This window comes from Chlorocebus sabaeus, chromosome 22, assembly GCF_047675955.1.
Source record: "Chlorocebus sabaeus isolate Y175 chromosome 22, mChlSab1.0.hap1, whole genome shotgun sequence".
Lineage (NCBI taxonomy): Eukaryota > Metazoa > Chordata > Mammalia > Primates > Cercopithecidae > Chlorocebus > Chlorocebus sabaeus.
Genome location: NC_132925.1, coordinates 89,487,609 through 89,503,348, shown reverse-complemented (window position 1 = coordinate 89,503,348; position 15,740 = coordinate 89,487,609). Strand labels below are relative to the sequence as shown.

At 55.6% G+C, this 15,740-nt stretch overlaps 3 protein-coding genes across 16 annotated transcripts; all 3 read right to left on the bottom strand.

Annotated features, from left to right (window-relative positions):
• Positions 1-193: 193 nt before the first annotated feature.
• On the bottom strand, positions 194-7,020 carry HYAL3 (hyaluronidase 3). 7 transcript variants are annotated; one of them, XM_007984309.3, is made up of 4 exons: positions 6,921-7,020; positions 2,082-2,992; positions 997-1,086; positions 194-880 (listed from the first exon to the last, which is right to left on the bottom strand). In XM_007984309.3, the coding sequence occupies exons 2-4, from the start codon at positions 2,973-2,975 to the stop codon at positions 611-613; spliced, it is 1,254 nt and encodes a 417-aa protein (XP_007982500.1). In that variant the 5' UTR covers positions 2,976-2,992; positions 6,921-7,020; the 3' UTR covers positions 194-610. The 7 variants fall into 7 exon arrangements, with proteins under 7 accessions (XP_007982500.1, XP_072866249.1, XP_007982515.1 ...); XM_073010148.1 differs by having other exon boundaries at positions 2,082-2,510; positions 6,921-7,018; XM_007984324.3 differs by having other exon boundaries at positions 2,082-2,226; positions 6,921-7,011.
• On the bottom strand, positions 3,773-7,026 carry NAA80 (N-alpha-acetyltransferase 80, NatH catalytic subunit). Of its 7 annotated transcripts, none has more exons than XM_007984316.3 (2): positions 6,921-7,026; positions 3,773-4,909 (listed from the first exon to the last, which is right to left on the bottom strand). In XM_007984316.3, coding segments are annotated over exons 1-2 (927 nt in total). In that variant the 5' UTR covers positions 6,923-7,026; the 3' UTR covers positions 3,773-3,984. The 7 variants fall into 7 exon arrangements, with proteins under 7 accessions (XP_007982507.1, XP_007982509.1, XP_072866254.1 ...); XM_007984318.2 differs by having other exon boundaries at positions 3,773-5,054; positions 6,921-7,018; XM_073010153.1 differs by lacking the exon at positions 6,921-7,026 and adding an exon at positions 6,890-6,908 and having other exon boundaries at positions 3,773-5,054.
• A 584-nt stretch (positions 7,027-7,610) lies between these two features.
• Positions 7,611-11,308, bottom strand: HYAL1 (hyaluronidase 1). Of its 2 annotated transcripts, XM_007984306.3 has the most exons (4): positions 11,181-11,308; positions 9,773-10,696; positions 8,702-8,791; positions 7,611-8,514 (listed from the first exon to the last, which is right to left on the bottom strand). In XM_007984306.3, exons 1-4 carry the CDS (start codon positions 11,199-11,201, stop codon positions 8,197-8,199), a joined length of 1,353 nt encoding a protein of 450 aa, XP_007982497.1. In that variant the 5' UTR covers positions 11,202-11,308; the 3' UTR covers positions 7,611-8,196. The 2 variants fall into 2 exon arrangements, with proteins under 2 accessions (XP_007982497.1, XP_007982498.1); XM_007984307.3 differs by lacking the exon at positions 8,702-8,791.
• Positions 11,309-15,740: the final 4,432 nt, after the last annotated feature.

Below are 15,740 nucleotides of genomic sequence, written 5' to 3'. Positions count from 1 at the left end.
GCGCCCCAGCCCCCTCGGTGCACAGTCGTAAACTCCGAAGCGCCCCTCAAGAGCACCACGGCAGGACTGGCTTCTCAGGGCACTTGACAGCGGGACACTCGCGACGAGTCGAGTCCTACCCCTGCTCCTGGGTCTGGGGACCATGGGAAGGGCTTAGAGCTTGGGATAACAGGAGGAACAGCCAAACCTCAGGCAGTGGAAAAAAGTGACTTTATGATGAAACAGTGCAGACAACAGCTTAGCACTTAACCGACCTTAGCCAAGATTTGTGGGGGCCCATCTGCCCGTTCACGGCCCATCTTCTGTGACCTCTCCATGGGCCTAGTGAGGTGTAGGCACAAAGCCCTAGGCTGGCAGCCCTAACTAGCTGGAACCTGACTCTCCCGGGAACTGCTTCCTTGCCATGGAGGAGTCACATGATCTCAGAGGGCCTCTGGTTTTATAAGCGTTTTTTCTGGCCCCTTCTACCCCTCAGGGATTCCAAGGGAAGCGGGGTGTCTGCTTGGGAGGGTTGACTGTAAACTGAATAGAGCAAGAGTGGGACAGAGTAGCTCCAGGACTGGAAAAGTGGCAGCAGGGAAAAGAAGAGGCAGTGGCAGGGGCCCTGGCTTTATATTGCTTCTTTAGGCCCAAGCCTGGGCTCCTGGCAGGTGGGGCCAGCCCAGCCGCAGTAACAGTGGCAGGTGAAGGACTTCCAATCTCCAAGGCTGCCGTCTGGCCACAGGTGTAGAAAGGCTTCCATCTGTCCTGGATCTCGCCGGGCACAGCGCCCGTGACCATGGCACCGCTGGTGACTGCAGGCCATCGCTGCCCTGGTCACATTGATCACATAGGGGCCCAGGGTGTCCACCAGGTAGTCATGGAGATGCCAGCACTCCTCCTAAGGAGAAGGGAAGAGTTGTGTCAGTATGCCTGCTCTATAGTCTTGACATGGCCGTCCCCCACCCTGGGACCCCAGCATGTGCTACATGGCAGGCTCAAAGGGGCAATGATCACCTCAGAGCTGGAGAGGCTCAGATCCCCCCAGAGCACCACGCCGGCTGCCCCTAGCGCTGCACTCACACCAATGGTCTGCACAAGGTCATCCTGGAGACAGAGAGCTGCTAAGCCAGGGCTGGGCTGGCCAGATCCATGTGGGCCCACATCCACATTCAAGAAACTCTTCTGGTTCACTGTCATAATGTGATTCTACCTCTACAGTAGGGCCCCTCTAGTTTGGTTTGGTTTTAGAAGCAGGGTTTTACTATCTCATCCAGGCTGGAGTGCAGTGGCATGATCATAGCTCACTGCAGCCTTGAACTCCTGGGATCAAGTAATCCTCCCACCTCAGCCTCCCAAGTAGCTGGGACTACAGGCACATGTCATAACACCTGGCTAATAATTTTTTAGGCTGAGCACGGTGGCTCACACCTGTAATCCCACACTTTGGGAGGCAAAAGCAGGAGGATCACTTGAGCCCAGGAGTTCAAGACCAGCCTGGGCAACATGACGAAATCCCATCTCTATAAAAATATAAAAATTAGGTGGGTGTGGTAGTATGCACCTGTAGTCCAGCTACTCGGGAGGAGGCTTAGGTGGGAGGATCACTTGAACCAGGAAGTGGAGGCTGCAGTGAGCTGAGATCGTGCAACTGCACTCCAGCCTGGGCAACAGAGCAAGACTCTGTCTCAATTTTTTTTTTTTTTTGGTAGAGACTAGGGTCTCACTGTTGCCCAGGCTGGTCTCAAACTCTTGGCCTCAAGGAATCCTTCCATCTCAGGCTCCCAAAGTACTGGGATTACAGGTGTGAGGCACTCACCCAGCCCGAGTAGGGCCCCTTTGTATCGAGTCTCTGAGTGACTTCTCAGGCCTTCCATTCAGAATATCTCCCCTCAGACCAGCACTCCAAAGGCTGGGTCTCCCTACCCCTCAACATCTTCCAGGGCAGAGCCATGCCTCCCTCATCAGATACTCCAGGACAGGGCCTTCCACTCAGAACCCCTAGATTAGGACCAACCCCTAGGCAAGGTCTTCTCCTGGGACCTTCCTAGAACAGGGCCATACCTCCTGACTAAGACCCCTAGACCTCAGCTTCCACTTACCTGGGACAGGAACCTCCCAGATCTCTGGTGTGTGAGGCGGACATAGGCCAGGACAGGCAGGGGATGTTGGTGCCCAACAAGGGCCACACGGAAGGCCTCCTCCAGGCGATGTCGGACAAAGGCCTGGTGGTGGGCAGGCGGCAGCCTGGGTGGGAGGTAGATGCTGGGGAACAGGGCACTGGAGGCGGCCCAGAGCCAATGCAGTTGAGTGTTGCGGGCCAGGGTGGCTGCATGGCAGCGGCCGGTATAGTTGGAAGCCATACTATGCCAGCCATTGCCGCAGGCTGGGTAGCGATAGAAGCCCCAGAGTCCATGGGGCCGCAGTGCCTGGCCCATCCGCAGCGTATCCTCCATCAGTGCACGGGCCGCCTGCTCAAAGCCAGTATAGGCCTTGTAGAGCTGCTCCTGAGGGTCCAGGTCAGGGAATACCTGCTGTGCCCAAGCCCAAGAAGCTACCTGATAGGCCCGGCGGCGGCCCCAGTTCCCAGCCCAGAGTGGACACCACTCCTCCCAATCCAGCACTGCTGGGCCAGCAAAGCTGGGTCTCAGGCTGTGATGGATCTGGTAGGCAGCCAGTGCCAGGTGGCGGTCAAGGGGCAAAGCCTGGGGGATGCCCCCATTGTGAGCTGTGCCCCTGGGCCCAAAGTAGGGATAGAGGCCGAGTTGGTTCTTGTAGAAAATGGTCATGTTCTGACCGTGGAAATGCTGGTCACGGTTGGCTATGATGCCCAGGGCATTGAGTGGCAGGTGCACACCAAAGCGGGCCTTACAGTGTGCTGAGGGTACATTCCACAGCACAGAGAAGGGGTGTTCAGGGACCTGTGGCAGGGGCTGGCCACAACCCAGGCACAGGGCCACTCCCAGCACCAGGGCTGGGCCTAGTTGCATGGTCATGCCCCAAGGATGGAAACCTGCAGGAGAGAGGGGGGTGTGAGCTTAGAGTCCATAGCTATGACCACACCTTCCACACAGCAGGGAAAGCCAGGAAAGCTCCCCCAGCTCCTTTCCATCCTTACAGGAAGAGCTGGGGAAAGCATGTTTCCCCAGGGGTCTCTTGGGCCTTTTAAAACAGCCACACCACAAGCTGGCTATGATGCCCCGGGCATCGAGTGGCAGGTGCACACCAAAGCGGGCTTTACAGTGAGCTGAGGGTACATTCCTTCCCATATTCCCCATCTTTGTCAATACACCACTGTGTCCTCCCACGGCTGTCACAAGTCCCCTTCTTTCCTCTGTCCACCTTGTTCCCTCTTCCAAGAACACTCAGCTCCCACCTCCTTACCTGCCTGGTTTAATTCCTACCTAGCACTCAGGTCTCTGCTGTGACACCATTGCCCTGGGAGGTCTCCTGGATCCCCAGGTGGAGTGAAATCACTTGGGTTCTCAAAGCCTGTGTACCTCCCCTGTGTCTATGGATCCTGCTACTGTATGCCTGTTTGTCTAGTTACCCACTGCCTATGTCCTGTCCAGGGCTTGACACACAGTAGGCGCTCAGTGAATGGTAATGAGTGAGTGAATGGGAAAGAGAACAGCCACCCTGTCTCCTGAGCCTGGTGGGGGGTAAAGGCGAAGGACAGGCATCCTCCCATCAATGGCCTTAGGACCAAGGTGGATCTGGGGACTTCTGCAGGGATAAGGGACCTGCAGAAGAGGGGAGAGGTGAGGGTAGGGGGGTCAACAAATAAACTCTGTCACAGCCACACCCAACAGAGGCTTTATTCAGCCACACTGACGGCTCTGAGCCAGAGCCACCTCCTGGCCCCACTGGTACCCAGGAAACATGCCCAGGCTAAAGCTGCCCCCCAGGGGCTAGGGGGCTGAGGTATGGTCAGTGGGCTGAGGCTTGTAGACTGTCCAGGGCAGTCTATTGACCCAGAAAGACAGTTCCTTGCTCTGGATGGCCTCAGATGTCTTTTTCCATCCAGAATATGGGGCGCCCCCTCACATTTTGATATTGTGTCTCCAGCAGGCTTTTTGAAGGGGGCCCTGATGGAACTGGGGGTGAGGTGGTCAGGCACTCAGGTAGAGGAGGGGGTGGTGGCAATGGAAGTCCCTTGGGACACCTTGGGGCAGCTTGGGCAGTCAGGTTTGGGGCCTTCCAGGGTGGCCGGGGAGAGGGGCCTGTGGGGAAGGCATTAAGCAGGGTGGCAGGCAGCCGTCTGCTGGTGAAGACCAGGCCCTGCACAGGCTTGCCCAGCTGGTAGCCCAGGTGGGTATAGAAGTGCACCTGGTCATGGGTGGTGAGGTGCAGCTTGCGGAAGCCCCGGGCCCGAGCAAAGACCTCCAGGCCCTCCATGAGGCAGCGGCCAAAGCCACGGCCCCTCAGGGCCCGGGCCACCACCACTGTCTCCACTAAGAGGCTCTGGGGCTGGTTCAGCACCCGTGACAGGCGGGCATGGCCCACCACAATGGGTGCTGCTTCGGATGTGGGGTGGGGGCTCAGCAGCATCAGGCAGAGGGGGAAGGCATCTGAGGACTGGCCCAGGGAGTGAAGGCGGGAGGCGCGGCTGCGGGGCCACTGATCATTGATGAGGTCAGCACAAGCGTCCAGGAGCTCGGGTCGGCGGTGCGCAGGCTCCAGGGTCAACTCAGCCAGGCTAGGAGCTGGTGTCTCCTCTGGCTGGTGTTCAGGATCCACGGTAAGCTCAGCTGGGCCAGGATTGAAGGTCATCTCTGGTTGGCATGTGGAATCCAGGGGCAGCTTTGGGTGGCACGCAGGATCCAGAGTCAGCTCAGCTGGGCTGGTACTCAGGATCAGCTCCATCCGGTGTGTAGGGTCTAGTGTAGGGGTCAGCTTGGCTGGGCCAGGGCTCAGAGTCAGCTCTTGCCTATGCACAGGATCCAGGTTCAGCTGAGTCAGGCTGGGAGCCAAGGTCACCTGCTGCTAGGTTGCAGGTGGCTCAGTGCCAGGCTGGAGGTTAAGACCCCAGTCTCCAGGCAGTGGCATCTCTTCAGACCACAGTGGCTCTCCTCCTGTAGATAACAGCCATGCTGGGCTGTGCCAGGAGGGAGGGTGGGGTTGGGGCAGGGAAAGGCTGACAGAGTGCTAGGGGGACCATGCATACTGGAACTGGGGAGTGGTGGGCTGCACTTTGTCCCACACTCACCTGATACCACAGGTGACCTGGAAGAGACCCATCCCCTACAGAGCAGGGCAGATAGATCCAGGTGTCTACCCCACATTGGAGGGAGGCTGGGAATGATGGATGAGCTGCTTAAGGCTAGGACAGAACCTAGGAGTCCTGGCCCCAGCCTGCTCTGGCTACAAATTTGTCTTCCTCAGGACCTCCCCTCACAGGGGGCCTGTAACCACCAGGTCTATAAAACAGCTGACCCAATCCACCTGCTGGCCTTCTGTCTTCCAGTAGTCCTCCCAGTCCACCACTAAGGCATGGGATAGAAGATGCAAAGCAGATACTATACCCCCTGCTCAAACCTACCTCAAGGTTCCCTCCATAGGAAAAACTGCCCAGGAGTCTTCCTCTCCCTTTCTTCTCCCTATGTTCCGAGTCTCCTCCAGCTCCCAGTCTTTTCTTTTCTTTTTTTTTTTTTTTGAGACGGAGTCTCCCTCTGTCGCCCAGGCTGGAGTGCAGTGGCCGGATCTCAGCTCACTGCAAGCTCCGCCTCCCGGGTTTACGCCATTCTCCTGCCTCAGCCTCCCAAGTAGCTGGGACTACAGGCGCCCGCCACCTCACCTGGCTATTTTTTTGTATTTTTTAGTAGAGACGGGGTTTCACCGTGTTAGCCAGGATGGTCTTGATCTCCTGACCTTGTGATCCGCCCATCTCGGCCTCCCAAAGTGCTGGGATTATAGGCTTGAGCCACCGCGCCCGGCCTCAGCTCCCAGCCTTTTCAACTACCTGGGCTATATGCCCACTGCCTTAGTGGATCCTGGGGCCCCACTCATGCACCCATCAGGCTGAGCTTTGGCCTGTCTTGACTGCCTTCCCTGCCTGGAGCCCCTGGTCCCCTTCCCAACTCTGCCCATCTCAGGACACTTTGGATATAGACCCAACTGTCCCCTCAGATGGGACCCCAGCAGCACCAGCACTGGGCCTGGTCCACAGCCACACAGCAGTATTGCCTCTGCAGGCTTGGTTCCCCACTGGCCTGAGTTTCGAAGGCACCCTAGATAAGAACCACAGCTTCCTTCCTATATACACACGGTGTCCAACGGTCACCAGGTTGGGGGCCTAGGCCTCCTGTGCCCAAACCCTACTGTTTTCCCATCTTAACCAAGGTCCTGCTGTCAGGCAGGTCTATGCTGGGGGTTTTCTAGTGGTGGGCGGGCAGCTGGGCCCCCCCTTCTACTCACCTGCTCCAGAGGGGGCCTCTTGGCTCCCCTTACCTCTCCTGAGCTTGAGGCCAATTAAACACTGGTCAGTAACAGGCACCCCACTCCCCTCACCTCCCACCCCATTCACAGGGCTAATAAGCCCCTCACCTGCATCAGCCACCTGGGCAGCAGCTGCACCCTTTCGTCTGGAGGGAGGAAGCCCCAGGATCCGCCCCTAGGGCTGAGCCCCGGGCTTCCCCGCGGCCTTAACCCCTTCAGTGCCGACCCCACCCACTGTGGGCGGGGCTCCGGGGTCCTCAGAGAGTCGCTTCTCCATCTCTCCCGGGCCTCGGTTTCCCCCTCCCTTCTAGTGGGTCACAACAGGCTGTGGAGCTTTTGGGAACGGGGACTTCGAGAGCTCGACTCTGTGGGCAGGTGTGGCTCGGCATGCTATGGAAACGAACGACTGACGCGGGGAGGGCGTGCAGGGTGGCATGGCCACTTGGGGACCGCACGCGCGGGGTGGACCTACAGGCAGCAAATGGGAAGGGTGCGGTACTGACATGTTGAAGCCGGCCTCCGGGATGTTCCGCGTCCTAGCTCCGCACAGCTGGGTATCTCACTCAGTCGCCACCTCGGACTCCTCGGTCCGACAGCGCTGGCCCCCAGCGGCGCGGCGGATGTACTGCAGCCGTCGCGTCCTTCGGCGCGCCAAGGGGTTCCAAGGTCTCCTGGGGTGCGCGTCGCCGCTTAGGCCCCGCCCCTCGTTTACGCGTCACAACACCTACCAGGCGCAGGCTCAGTCTCCACCCTGCTGAGCTGAGCTCCGCCCCTGCTGAGCTCCACCCCATCTCCATTTGAGTCCGCCTCCTCCCCACTCGGCCCCATACAGGCCCCGCCTCCTTCTCCTTGCGACAGCGCTTAGGTCCCGCCTCGATTTGGCTTCTTCCAGGCCCTGCCCCGGCCCAACACGTCATCACTTCAGCCAGGCGCAGGCCCCGCCTTCAGTTGACTCCGCCTCTGCCAGCCCCGCCCCAGGCTCGGACCGGTCCAGCTTCAGTTCCCGCCTGCCTCCCACCCCAGGACAGCTTGGAAACGGTCAGATCCGGTGGGGCTTCCTCCTGAAATTTGGGCCCCACCCTGGGAAGCAGCCGCTCTTAGACTGACGTCAAATCTGGTGAGAGTGACAAGCCTTTCCTGTGCCCTTTGGATACCGGGGCCTGGACATTTTAGGCGCTCAATAAACAGCTAGGTAAATCATGACTGCTTTATTTGCTGGGCTGGTGCCTCTCAGCAGACTCAGGGGTCGTGCAGGGCCGGTTACCATAAACTCAGTAGGAGTGCAAGGGCTGTACCCCCAGAGCTAGACAGCCTGGGTTTGAATCTCAACTTCTCCCTTTTCGTGCTGTGCCACCTTGGGCAACGTGTTTACCCTCACTGTGAGTGACTCAGTTTCCTTATAGCCTCATTGTGAAGAATGAGTAAGTCCACATAAAATGCTTAGCACGGCGATTGGCAAAGAGTAGGCACTCAGTGAATGTCAGCCTTTGTGATTGCTGCAGTTCAAAGACTGGCTCAGTGTCTCTGGAGGAATTGTCTATGACCTTGCCAAGTGGATGCATATGGACATGAAATTAATGGTGTCTGCTGTGGTTCAAACTCCTTATGCCACTGTTCTAGTCTGTAAGTATGCATATGCAGGGAATATGGCCGTGACAGTGACTGAGTGTACTCTTCACTGTGACCATGACTTACATGACTGTGCCTGTATTTGAGGAAGCCCTGGCCAGACCCAGAGTGCATTAGGTTCTCAAGGTGCGCAACTCAATGTGTGGCCAATCACCACATGCTCTTCTGCTCACACCACGGTCCCTGCCAGCCAGGGTAGCATCGACATTTGAACTCCACGGCCATCTGTGCCTGATCTTCAAGTGAGAGGGCACCCCGCAGGCTCAGGGGTCCACCATCAGGTGTGAGCTGGATGGAGAAACTGGCAGGGTTAAGAATGAGGAGGGCTTTAGGGTGGCTGGGGCGGCGGACACAGCGGCCATGGCTGGAGCACAGGGCTTGACTGCAGAGAAGTGCCCCACTGGTCACATTCAGGATGAAGGGCCCCAGGGTAGTGTCCATATACTCCTTGATGGCCTGACATGATTCCTAGGTGGGAGGGGAGGAGAGCGTCAGGGACACCTTGGTCATGTATGGACCCTCCTAGGGCACTGAGGCACTCACCTGCTGGTCAGCCAGGACTTTGCAGGTAGAAAGGGTAAGTCAGGGTCTACCCAGTCAGCTTAATGACCCCACCTCTCCCCCACCCCCACCCTCATGCCAGGCCTAAGCTCACCTTGGTTCTTGTATTTTCCCAGCTCACCCAGAGCACCACTCCAGCTGCCCCCTGGGCCGCACTCTCCCCCAGGCTGTGCTCCAGCTCATCCTGGGAAGGAGACAGCACAGTTCTGTGGGGACTCCTTCCCACCCTGTGGCAGACTGCTGGAACACCATTGGATGGGGCAAATAATTCATAACCTTCACCTGGGGCTGCTCTGGCCACGGGACCAGAGGCAAACTGTTTCCTCCTCTAGCCTATGAATTCCATGCAGACAGGGACTACATCATTCCAATAAATGTTGAATTGCCTGTACCTGGCACAGAACTTGGCACAAAGTACGCACTCAATTGATGTGCCCATGCGCCAGGCATGGTGGCTCATACCTGTAGTCCCAGCATTTTGGGAGGCTGAAGTGGGAGGATCACCTGAGGTCAGGAGTTCGAGACCAGCCTGGCCAACATGGTGAAACCCCATTTCTGCTAAAAATACAAAAATTAGCCAGGCATGTTGGTGGCATGCCTGTAATCCCAGCTACCTGGGAGGCTGAGGCAGGAGAATCACTTGAACCTGGGAGGTGGAGGTTGCAGGAGCTGAGATCTTGCCCCTGGTACTCCAGCCTGGGTGACAGAGCAAGACTCCATCTCAAAAAAAAAAAAAAAAAAAGAATGAATGGATGAAAATGTCCCAAGGTTGGGGGCCGGGCACGGTGGCTCATGCCTGTAATCCCAGCACTTTCGGAGGCTGAGGCGCGCGGATCACGAGGTCAGGAGATCGAGACCATCCTGGCTAACACGGTGAAACCCCGTCTCTACTAAAAATACAAAAAATTAGCCGGGTGTGGTGGCGGGCGCCTGTAGTGCCAGCTACTCAGGAGGCTGAGGCAGGAGAATGGCGTGAACCCGGGAGGCAGAGCTTGCAATGAGCTGAGGTCATGCCACTGCACTCCAGCCAGGGCGACAGAGCGAGACTCTGTCTCAAAAAAAAAAAAGAAAAAAAAGAAAATGTCCCAAGGCTAAAGTACCCCAAGGCTGGACCTAATATCTGACAAGGCAGGTTGACAAGGTGGGCAGGTTACAGAAGACTTACCAGGGACAGAAAGTGGTTTGTCATGTCATAGAAGATCTGGACATAGGGCAGCACTGGCAGATTGGGGTCACCAGCAGCCACAGCCACACGGAATGCCTCAGCCACACGGTGCTGCACATACATCTGTGACTTCCCTGTGCCCTCCAGCACTGCGGGCATGTAGATGCTGGGGTAGAGGGCACGGCTCTGGCCCCACAGCCACCCTAGCTGGTCATTTTGGGCACGGATGCCTGATGGGCACTGGCCGGTGTAGTTAGGGCTTAGAAAGTCATAGTTGTAGCAGTCAGGGAAGCCATAGAAGCCCCAGAGGCCGCGAGGACGCAGTGCCCGCCCCAGCTGGAGGGTGCCTGCCATCCAGGCCCGTGCAGCTCCCTGGAACTGGTCCTGGGCTACTGCCTCCACCTGAGTAACTGGCCAATCAGGGTGCTGCGCTTGTACCAGAGCCCGTGAGCGCTGCCGGTAAATGTCCTTGGTGTCCCAGTTGAAGGCCCAGCGTGGGCGCCATGCCTCCCAGTCGATGACTGCCAGCCCTGAGAAGTCAGGAGCAGGTATGGCAGCCAGGATGTCCTGGAATGTGCGGGCCAGGTGGGCAATCAGGCTGGCATTCTGGGGCAGACCACCAAACACAGGCTCCCCAGTGGGCGTGTAGTAGGGATAGGTGCCCAGCTGGGAGCTATAGAAAATTGTCATGTCAGGGCCGCGGAAGGTCTGCCCTGGGTTGGCTACCACATCGAAGATACTGACATCCACGTCCACGCTGTGCCTCTCCAAGCACCACTGGGTGTTTGCATTCCAGACGGTGGCGAAGGGCCGGTTGGGTAGCAAGGGCCCCCTAGAGCCTTGGGCCATATCAAGTAAGGTCAGGAAGAGGGTGCAGATGGGAAGCAGGTGGGCTGCCATGGCACGGGAGTGGTCGAGGACAACCTGGCCAGGGGAGGCAGAGCTGAGAACAGGTTGCAAAGTCTCTCATCCCCCACTGCTCAGGGCTAGGGGGCTGAGCCCTTGCGCATTAATCCACCGCTGCTCTGGTTTCTGTTAAACATTGACCTGCAGGGCTCCGGGAGGGTAGAGGAGACGCATGGAGGCGAGTATGGCCACTGGCGGGCACATCCGAGTTGCCTCTCTGACCAGGCCTCTGCCATTTCCCACAGGACTTGCTCTAGCCTAAGCTTGCCCACCCCTGCTTCCCCATGAGCCACTGAGGCCATGACATCTGTTCTGGGAAGAGTGGCTGAAAGCCAGGCCCTCAGCCCCCAGGCCGACCCCACCAAGGGGAGGAGGACTTCCTGTCTCTTCCACCAGAAATCCTGGCAGCCATTGGAGGAAGATCCAATGGCCTCAGTGACCAAGGACAGGTCAACCCAGCCCTCCTGTACACCCGCCAGTCTGCCCGCTCGTCCCTGCTGACCTTGGGGCTGAAGGGCCTCATCCTCCAAATTTCCTGACCCCAGGATGGGGGCCTAAGCAGGGCCTGGCTAGATTCTACACCAGCAGCACCAGAGACTCCTGGAGGAAGGAGCGGCTGCTGGAAATTCTGAGCTTTTGTAGGGGGTCACCCCGCCCAGGCCAGGGGCGGGCCAAGGGGCGGGCCTTGGATTGGGAAGCCAGGCCAGGCCAGGCATCAGGGCTACCTCTGTAATCCCTGGCAAAGGGATCTTGGTTGGGGGTGGGGCTGGGCCAGCAGTGGCCCCTCCCATGCTGTCAGCACTAGGGCAGGGCGTTGTGATGTTACCAGGGCTGGAGGGGGTGGGCGGGGGCAGACCCTGCTGGGCAGGCCTGTTTGTGACACTGGAGACTGGGTTCCTCCATGTCTTGTGCTCAGGGAGTGTTCTTACATCTGACATTGATGGGCCCTAGGCACTTTACCTTCATGGATCCTTTTGCCTCCTTAAAAAAAATATTTAAAAATATGGCCAGGCCTGCTGGGCACGGTGGCTCACGCCTATAATCCGAGCACTTTGGGAGGCCGAGTTAGCGGATCACTCACGAGGTCAGGAGATTGAGACCATCCTGGCTAACACGGTGAAACCCCGCCTCTACTAAAAATACAAAAAATCACTTTGGGAGGCCGAGACGGGCGGATCACAAGGTCAGGAGATCGAGACCATCCTGGCTAACACGGTGAAACCCCGTCTCTACTAAAAAATACAAAAACCTAGCCGGGTGAGGTGGCGGGCGCCTGTAGTCCCAGCTACTCGGGAGGCTGAGGCAGGAGAACGGCGTAAACCCGGGAGGCGGAGCTTGCAGTGAGCTGAGATCCGGCCACTGCACTCCAGTCTGGGTGACAAAGCGAGACTCTGTCTCAAAAAAAAAAAAAAAAAAAAAAAAAAATACAAAAAATTAGCTGGGCGTGGTGGCAGGCGCCTGTAATCCCAGCTACTTGGGAGGCTGAGGCAGGGGAATCGCTTGAACCCGGGAGGCAGAGGTTGCAGTGAGCCAAGACCGTGCCACTGTGCTACTGTATTCCAGCCTGGGTGACAGAGAGCGACTCCGTCTAACAACAACAACAACAACAAAATATCTATCTATCTATCTATCTATATATAGATATGGCTATAATCTTAGCATTTTGGGAGGCTGAGGTGGGAGAATTGCTTGAGCCCAGGAGTTCGAGACCAGCCTAGGCAACGTAGCAAGACCCCATCTCTACAAAAAAATTAAAAATTAGCTGGGCATGGTGGTGTGTACCTGTAGTCCCAGCTACTTGGGACACTGAGGCAGGAGGATTGCTTGAGCCCAGGAGGTCATGTCTGGGTTACACTATTATATATTAATTATTAATATATTTATATTTATATTATTCTTCTGATTAAAAAAACATTTTTGTGGGCCCCTGAAATTACTGTGGCCCTAGGCCTTGGGTCTATTGTGCTTAGTGGATAAGTCATCCCTGTTGTAGGGACCTGTTTCTGAAAGGCACTATGTTCATGAAGTCAGGGCTGTGTCATCACCCTTTGTATATGTGCTGGGTCAGTGACTGTCTTTGTGAAGCCCTGTTTAGTGACCATCTGAGCCTCTGCACAAATTCCAGTGGCAAGTAGGTGTGAGTGTGGAACCCAGTGCCTGGGACTGGGTGTGTGTGAGCCCTGCTGTCTTGTGAGCATGAGACCCTGTGTTTGTGTGACCATGTGTATGAGCTGTCAGTGAGCACATGCTTGTTCATTCATTTGTGGTTTCACTTGTTCCATGTGTGAAAGGGAAATATCTTGGGCCCCTTCAAGCTGGGAACCACTCAGCAAATCTGCCTTCCATTCTATTCAAGTCATCCTTTTGCTTACAGACATAGATGCATATTATGATTGCCTTCACTGCCTCTTTTGGAAAGACTTACCAGAAACTCCAAATAATGCACCCATCTATCTCTCACCTGCCTGTGACCTGGAAGCCCCCAGTGGGTGGCCTTGCTTTGAGCTGTCTCCACCTCTCTGGAGAGAGTTTATGTACTACTTTTTTTTTTTTTTTTTGAGACGGAGTCTCCCTCTGTCGCCCAGGCTAGAGTGCAGTGGCCGGATCTCAGCTCACTGCAAGCTCCGCCTCCTGGGTTCACGCCATTCTCCTGCCTCAGCCTCCTGAGTAGCTGGGACTACAGGCGCCCGCCACCTCGCCTGGCTAGTTTTTTGTATTTTTTAGTAGAGACAGGGTTTCACTGTGTTAGCCAGGATCGTCTTGATCTCCTGACCTCGTGATCCGCCCGTCTCGGCCTCCCAAAGTGCTGGGATTACAGGCTTAAGCCACCGCGCCCGGCCATGTACTTCTTTTTTGTTTTTCTGAGACATAGTCTCGCTCTGCAACCAGGCTGGAGTGCAGTGGCGTGATCTTGGCTCACTGCAACCTCTGCCTCCTCGGTTCAAGAGATTCTCCTGCCTCAGCCTCCAGAGTAGCTGGGACTACAGGTGCATGCCACCACATCCAGCTAATTTTTGTATTTCTTGTAGAGACAGGGTTTTACCATATTGGCCAAGCTGGCCTTAAACTCCTGACCTTGTGATCTGCCCGCCTCAGCTTCCCAAGTGCTGGGATTACAGGCATGAGCCACAACACCTGGCTAATGTACTTCTTACGTATTGATAGATGTCTCATATGTCCCTAAAATGTATAAAACCAAGCCATGCCCGGACCACCTTGGGCACGTGTCGTCAGGACTTCCTGAGGCTGTGTCTCGGATGCATCCTCAACCTCAGCAAAATAAACTTTCTAAATTAACTGAGAGCTGTCTCAGATTTTCTGGGTTCACATTTGGTAGCTATGGATGGATTCTGAGTGGAGATGTCCTTGACCTTTGACTAATTGCCTATCTATGCTAGGTACCAGCATGAGCTAACTTTATGGCTCAAACCAACAGGACGATTTGCTGAAGTCTGGGAGCACCCCCTCCAGAGAATCCTTGATCTCTCAAAATTTGGTTGAGATCTAAAGTTTATTTTGCTGTACAACTTTTTTTTTTTTTTTTTGGAGTTTTACTTGCTCCCAAAAGGAAGGCAAGTTTTCCTGCTTCCATGATGACGGAAGGCAGGTAACTCCTTTATGGAGTTTAAGCTCACTTCCAACAGGGAAAATTATTATTTTTTTTCCTACTTCTAGGATGGTAGAGAGCAGTCTACAGCCTGAGACCATCACTAGGTAAAAAACTGGATTGGGATTCTGCCTTGCAATTTCCTTTAAATGACTAAAGTTAGCATTTAACAGCCAGCTGGTGTTAATTTCTGCTTACACTTACAGCGCTCAGAAATCGTATACTTTGGCTGGGTGAGGTGGCTCACGCCTGTAATCCCAGCACTTTGGGAGGCCGAGGTGGGTGGATCATGAGGTCAGGAGATTGAGACCATTCTGGCTAACATGGTGAAACCCCGTCTCTATTTTCAAAAAAATACAAAAAATTAGCTGGGTGTGGTGGCGGGCACCTGTAGTCCCAGCTACTCGGGAGGCTGAGGCAGGAGAATGGCATAAATAAACCCGGGAGGCAGAGCTTGCAGTGAGCTGAGATCTGGCCACTGCACTCCAGCCTGGGTGACAGAGTGAGACTCTGTCTCAAAAAAAAAAAAAAAAAGAAATCATATACTTTGTGTGATCATTGTTAATTTAGCAGCATTTTGTTCTAGCTGTAATATGGTAATAAGATTTAAAAAAAGGCCAGGCGCGGTGGCTCATGCCTGTAATCCCAGCACTTTGGGAGGCTGAGGTGGGTGGATCATGAGGTCAGGAGATCGAGACCATCTTGGCTAACACGGTGAAACCCCATCTCTACTAAAAATACAAAAATTAGCTGGGCGTGGTGGCAGGCACCTGTAATCCCAGCTACTAGGGAGGCTGACGCAGGAGAATGGCGTGAACCCGGGAGGCGGAGCTTGCAGTGAGCTGAGATCACACCACTGCACTCCAGCCTGGGTGACAGAGCAAGACTCTGTCTCAAAAGAAAAGATTAAAAAAGGCCGGGCACGGTGGCTCAAGCCTGTAATCCCAGCACTTTGGGAGGCCGAGACGGGCGAATCACAAGGTCTAGGAGATTGAGACGATCCTGGCTAACACGGTGAAACCCCGTCTCTACTAAAAAATACAAAAAACTAGCCGGGCGAGTTGGCGGGTGCCTGTAGTCCCAGCTACTCGGGAGGCTGAGGCAGGAGAATGGCGTAAACCTGGGAGGCGGAGCTTGCAGTGAGCTGAGATCTGGCCACTGCACTCCAGCCTGGGTGACAGAGCGAGACTCCATCTCAAAAAAAAAAAAAAAAAAGATTAAAAAAATTTTTTTTGGCTGGGAGCGGTGGCTCACACCAGTAATCCCAACACTATGGGAGGCCGAGGTGGGTGGGTCACCTGAAGTGGGGAGTTTGAGACCAACTTGGCCAACATAGTGAAACCTATCTCTACTAAAAATAACAAAAATTAGCACGGCGTGGTGGCAGGTGCCTGTAATCCCAGCTACTCAGGAGGCTGAGGCAGGAGAATTGCTTCAACCTGGGAGGCAGGGGTT

Coding starts and splice junctions, on each gene's coding strand:
- HYAL3 (XM_007984309.3), bottom strand. CDS start 2,975: ATGACCATGCAACTAGGCCCAGCCCTGGTGCTGGGAGTGGCCCTGTGC. Junction 1,087..2,081: donor CTGGGAGGTTCCTGTCCCAG/GTAAGTGGAAGC, acceptor CTCTGTCTCCAG/GATGACCTTGTGCAGACCAT. Junction 881..996: donor TGAGCCTCTCCAGCTCTGAG/GTGATCATTGCC, acceptor CCTTCTCCTTAG/GAGGAGTGCTGGCATCTCCA.
- HYAL1 (XM_007984306.3), bottom strand. CDS start 11,201: ATGAGGCCCTTCAGCCCCAAG. Junction 10,697..11,180: donor TGAGGCCCTTCAGCCCCAAG/GTCAGCAGGGAC, acceptor TCCCCTGGCCAG/GTTGTCCTCGACCACTCCCG. Junction 8,515..8,701: donor GGGAAAATACAAGAACCAAG/GTGAGCTTAGGC, acceptor CCTCCCACCTAG/GAATCATGTCAGGCCATCAA.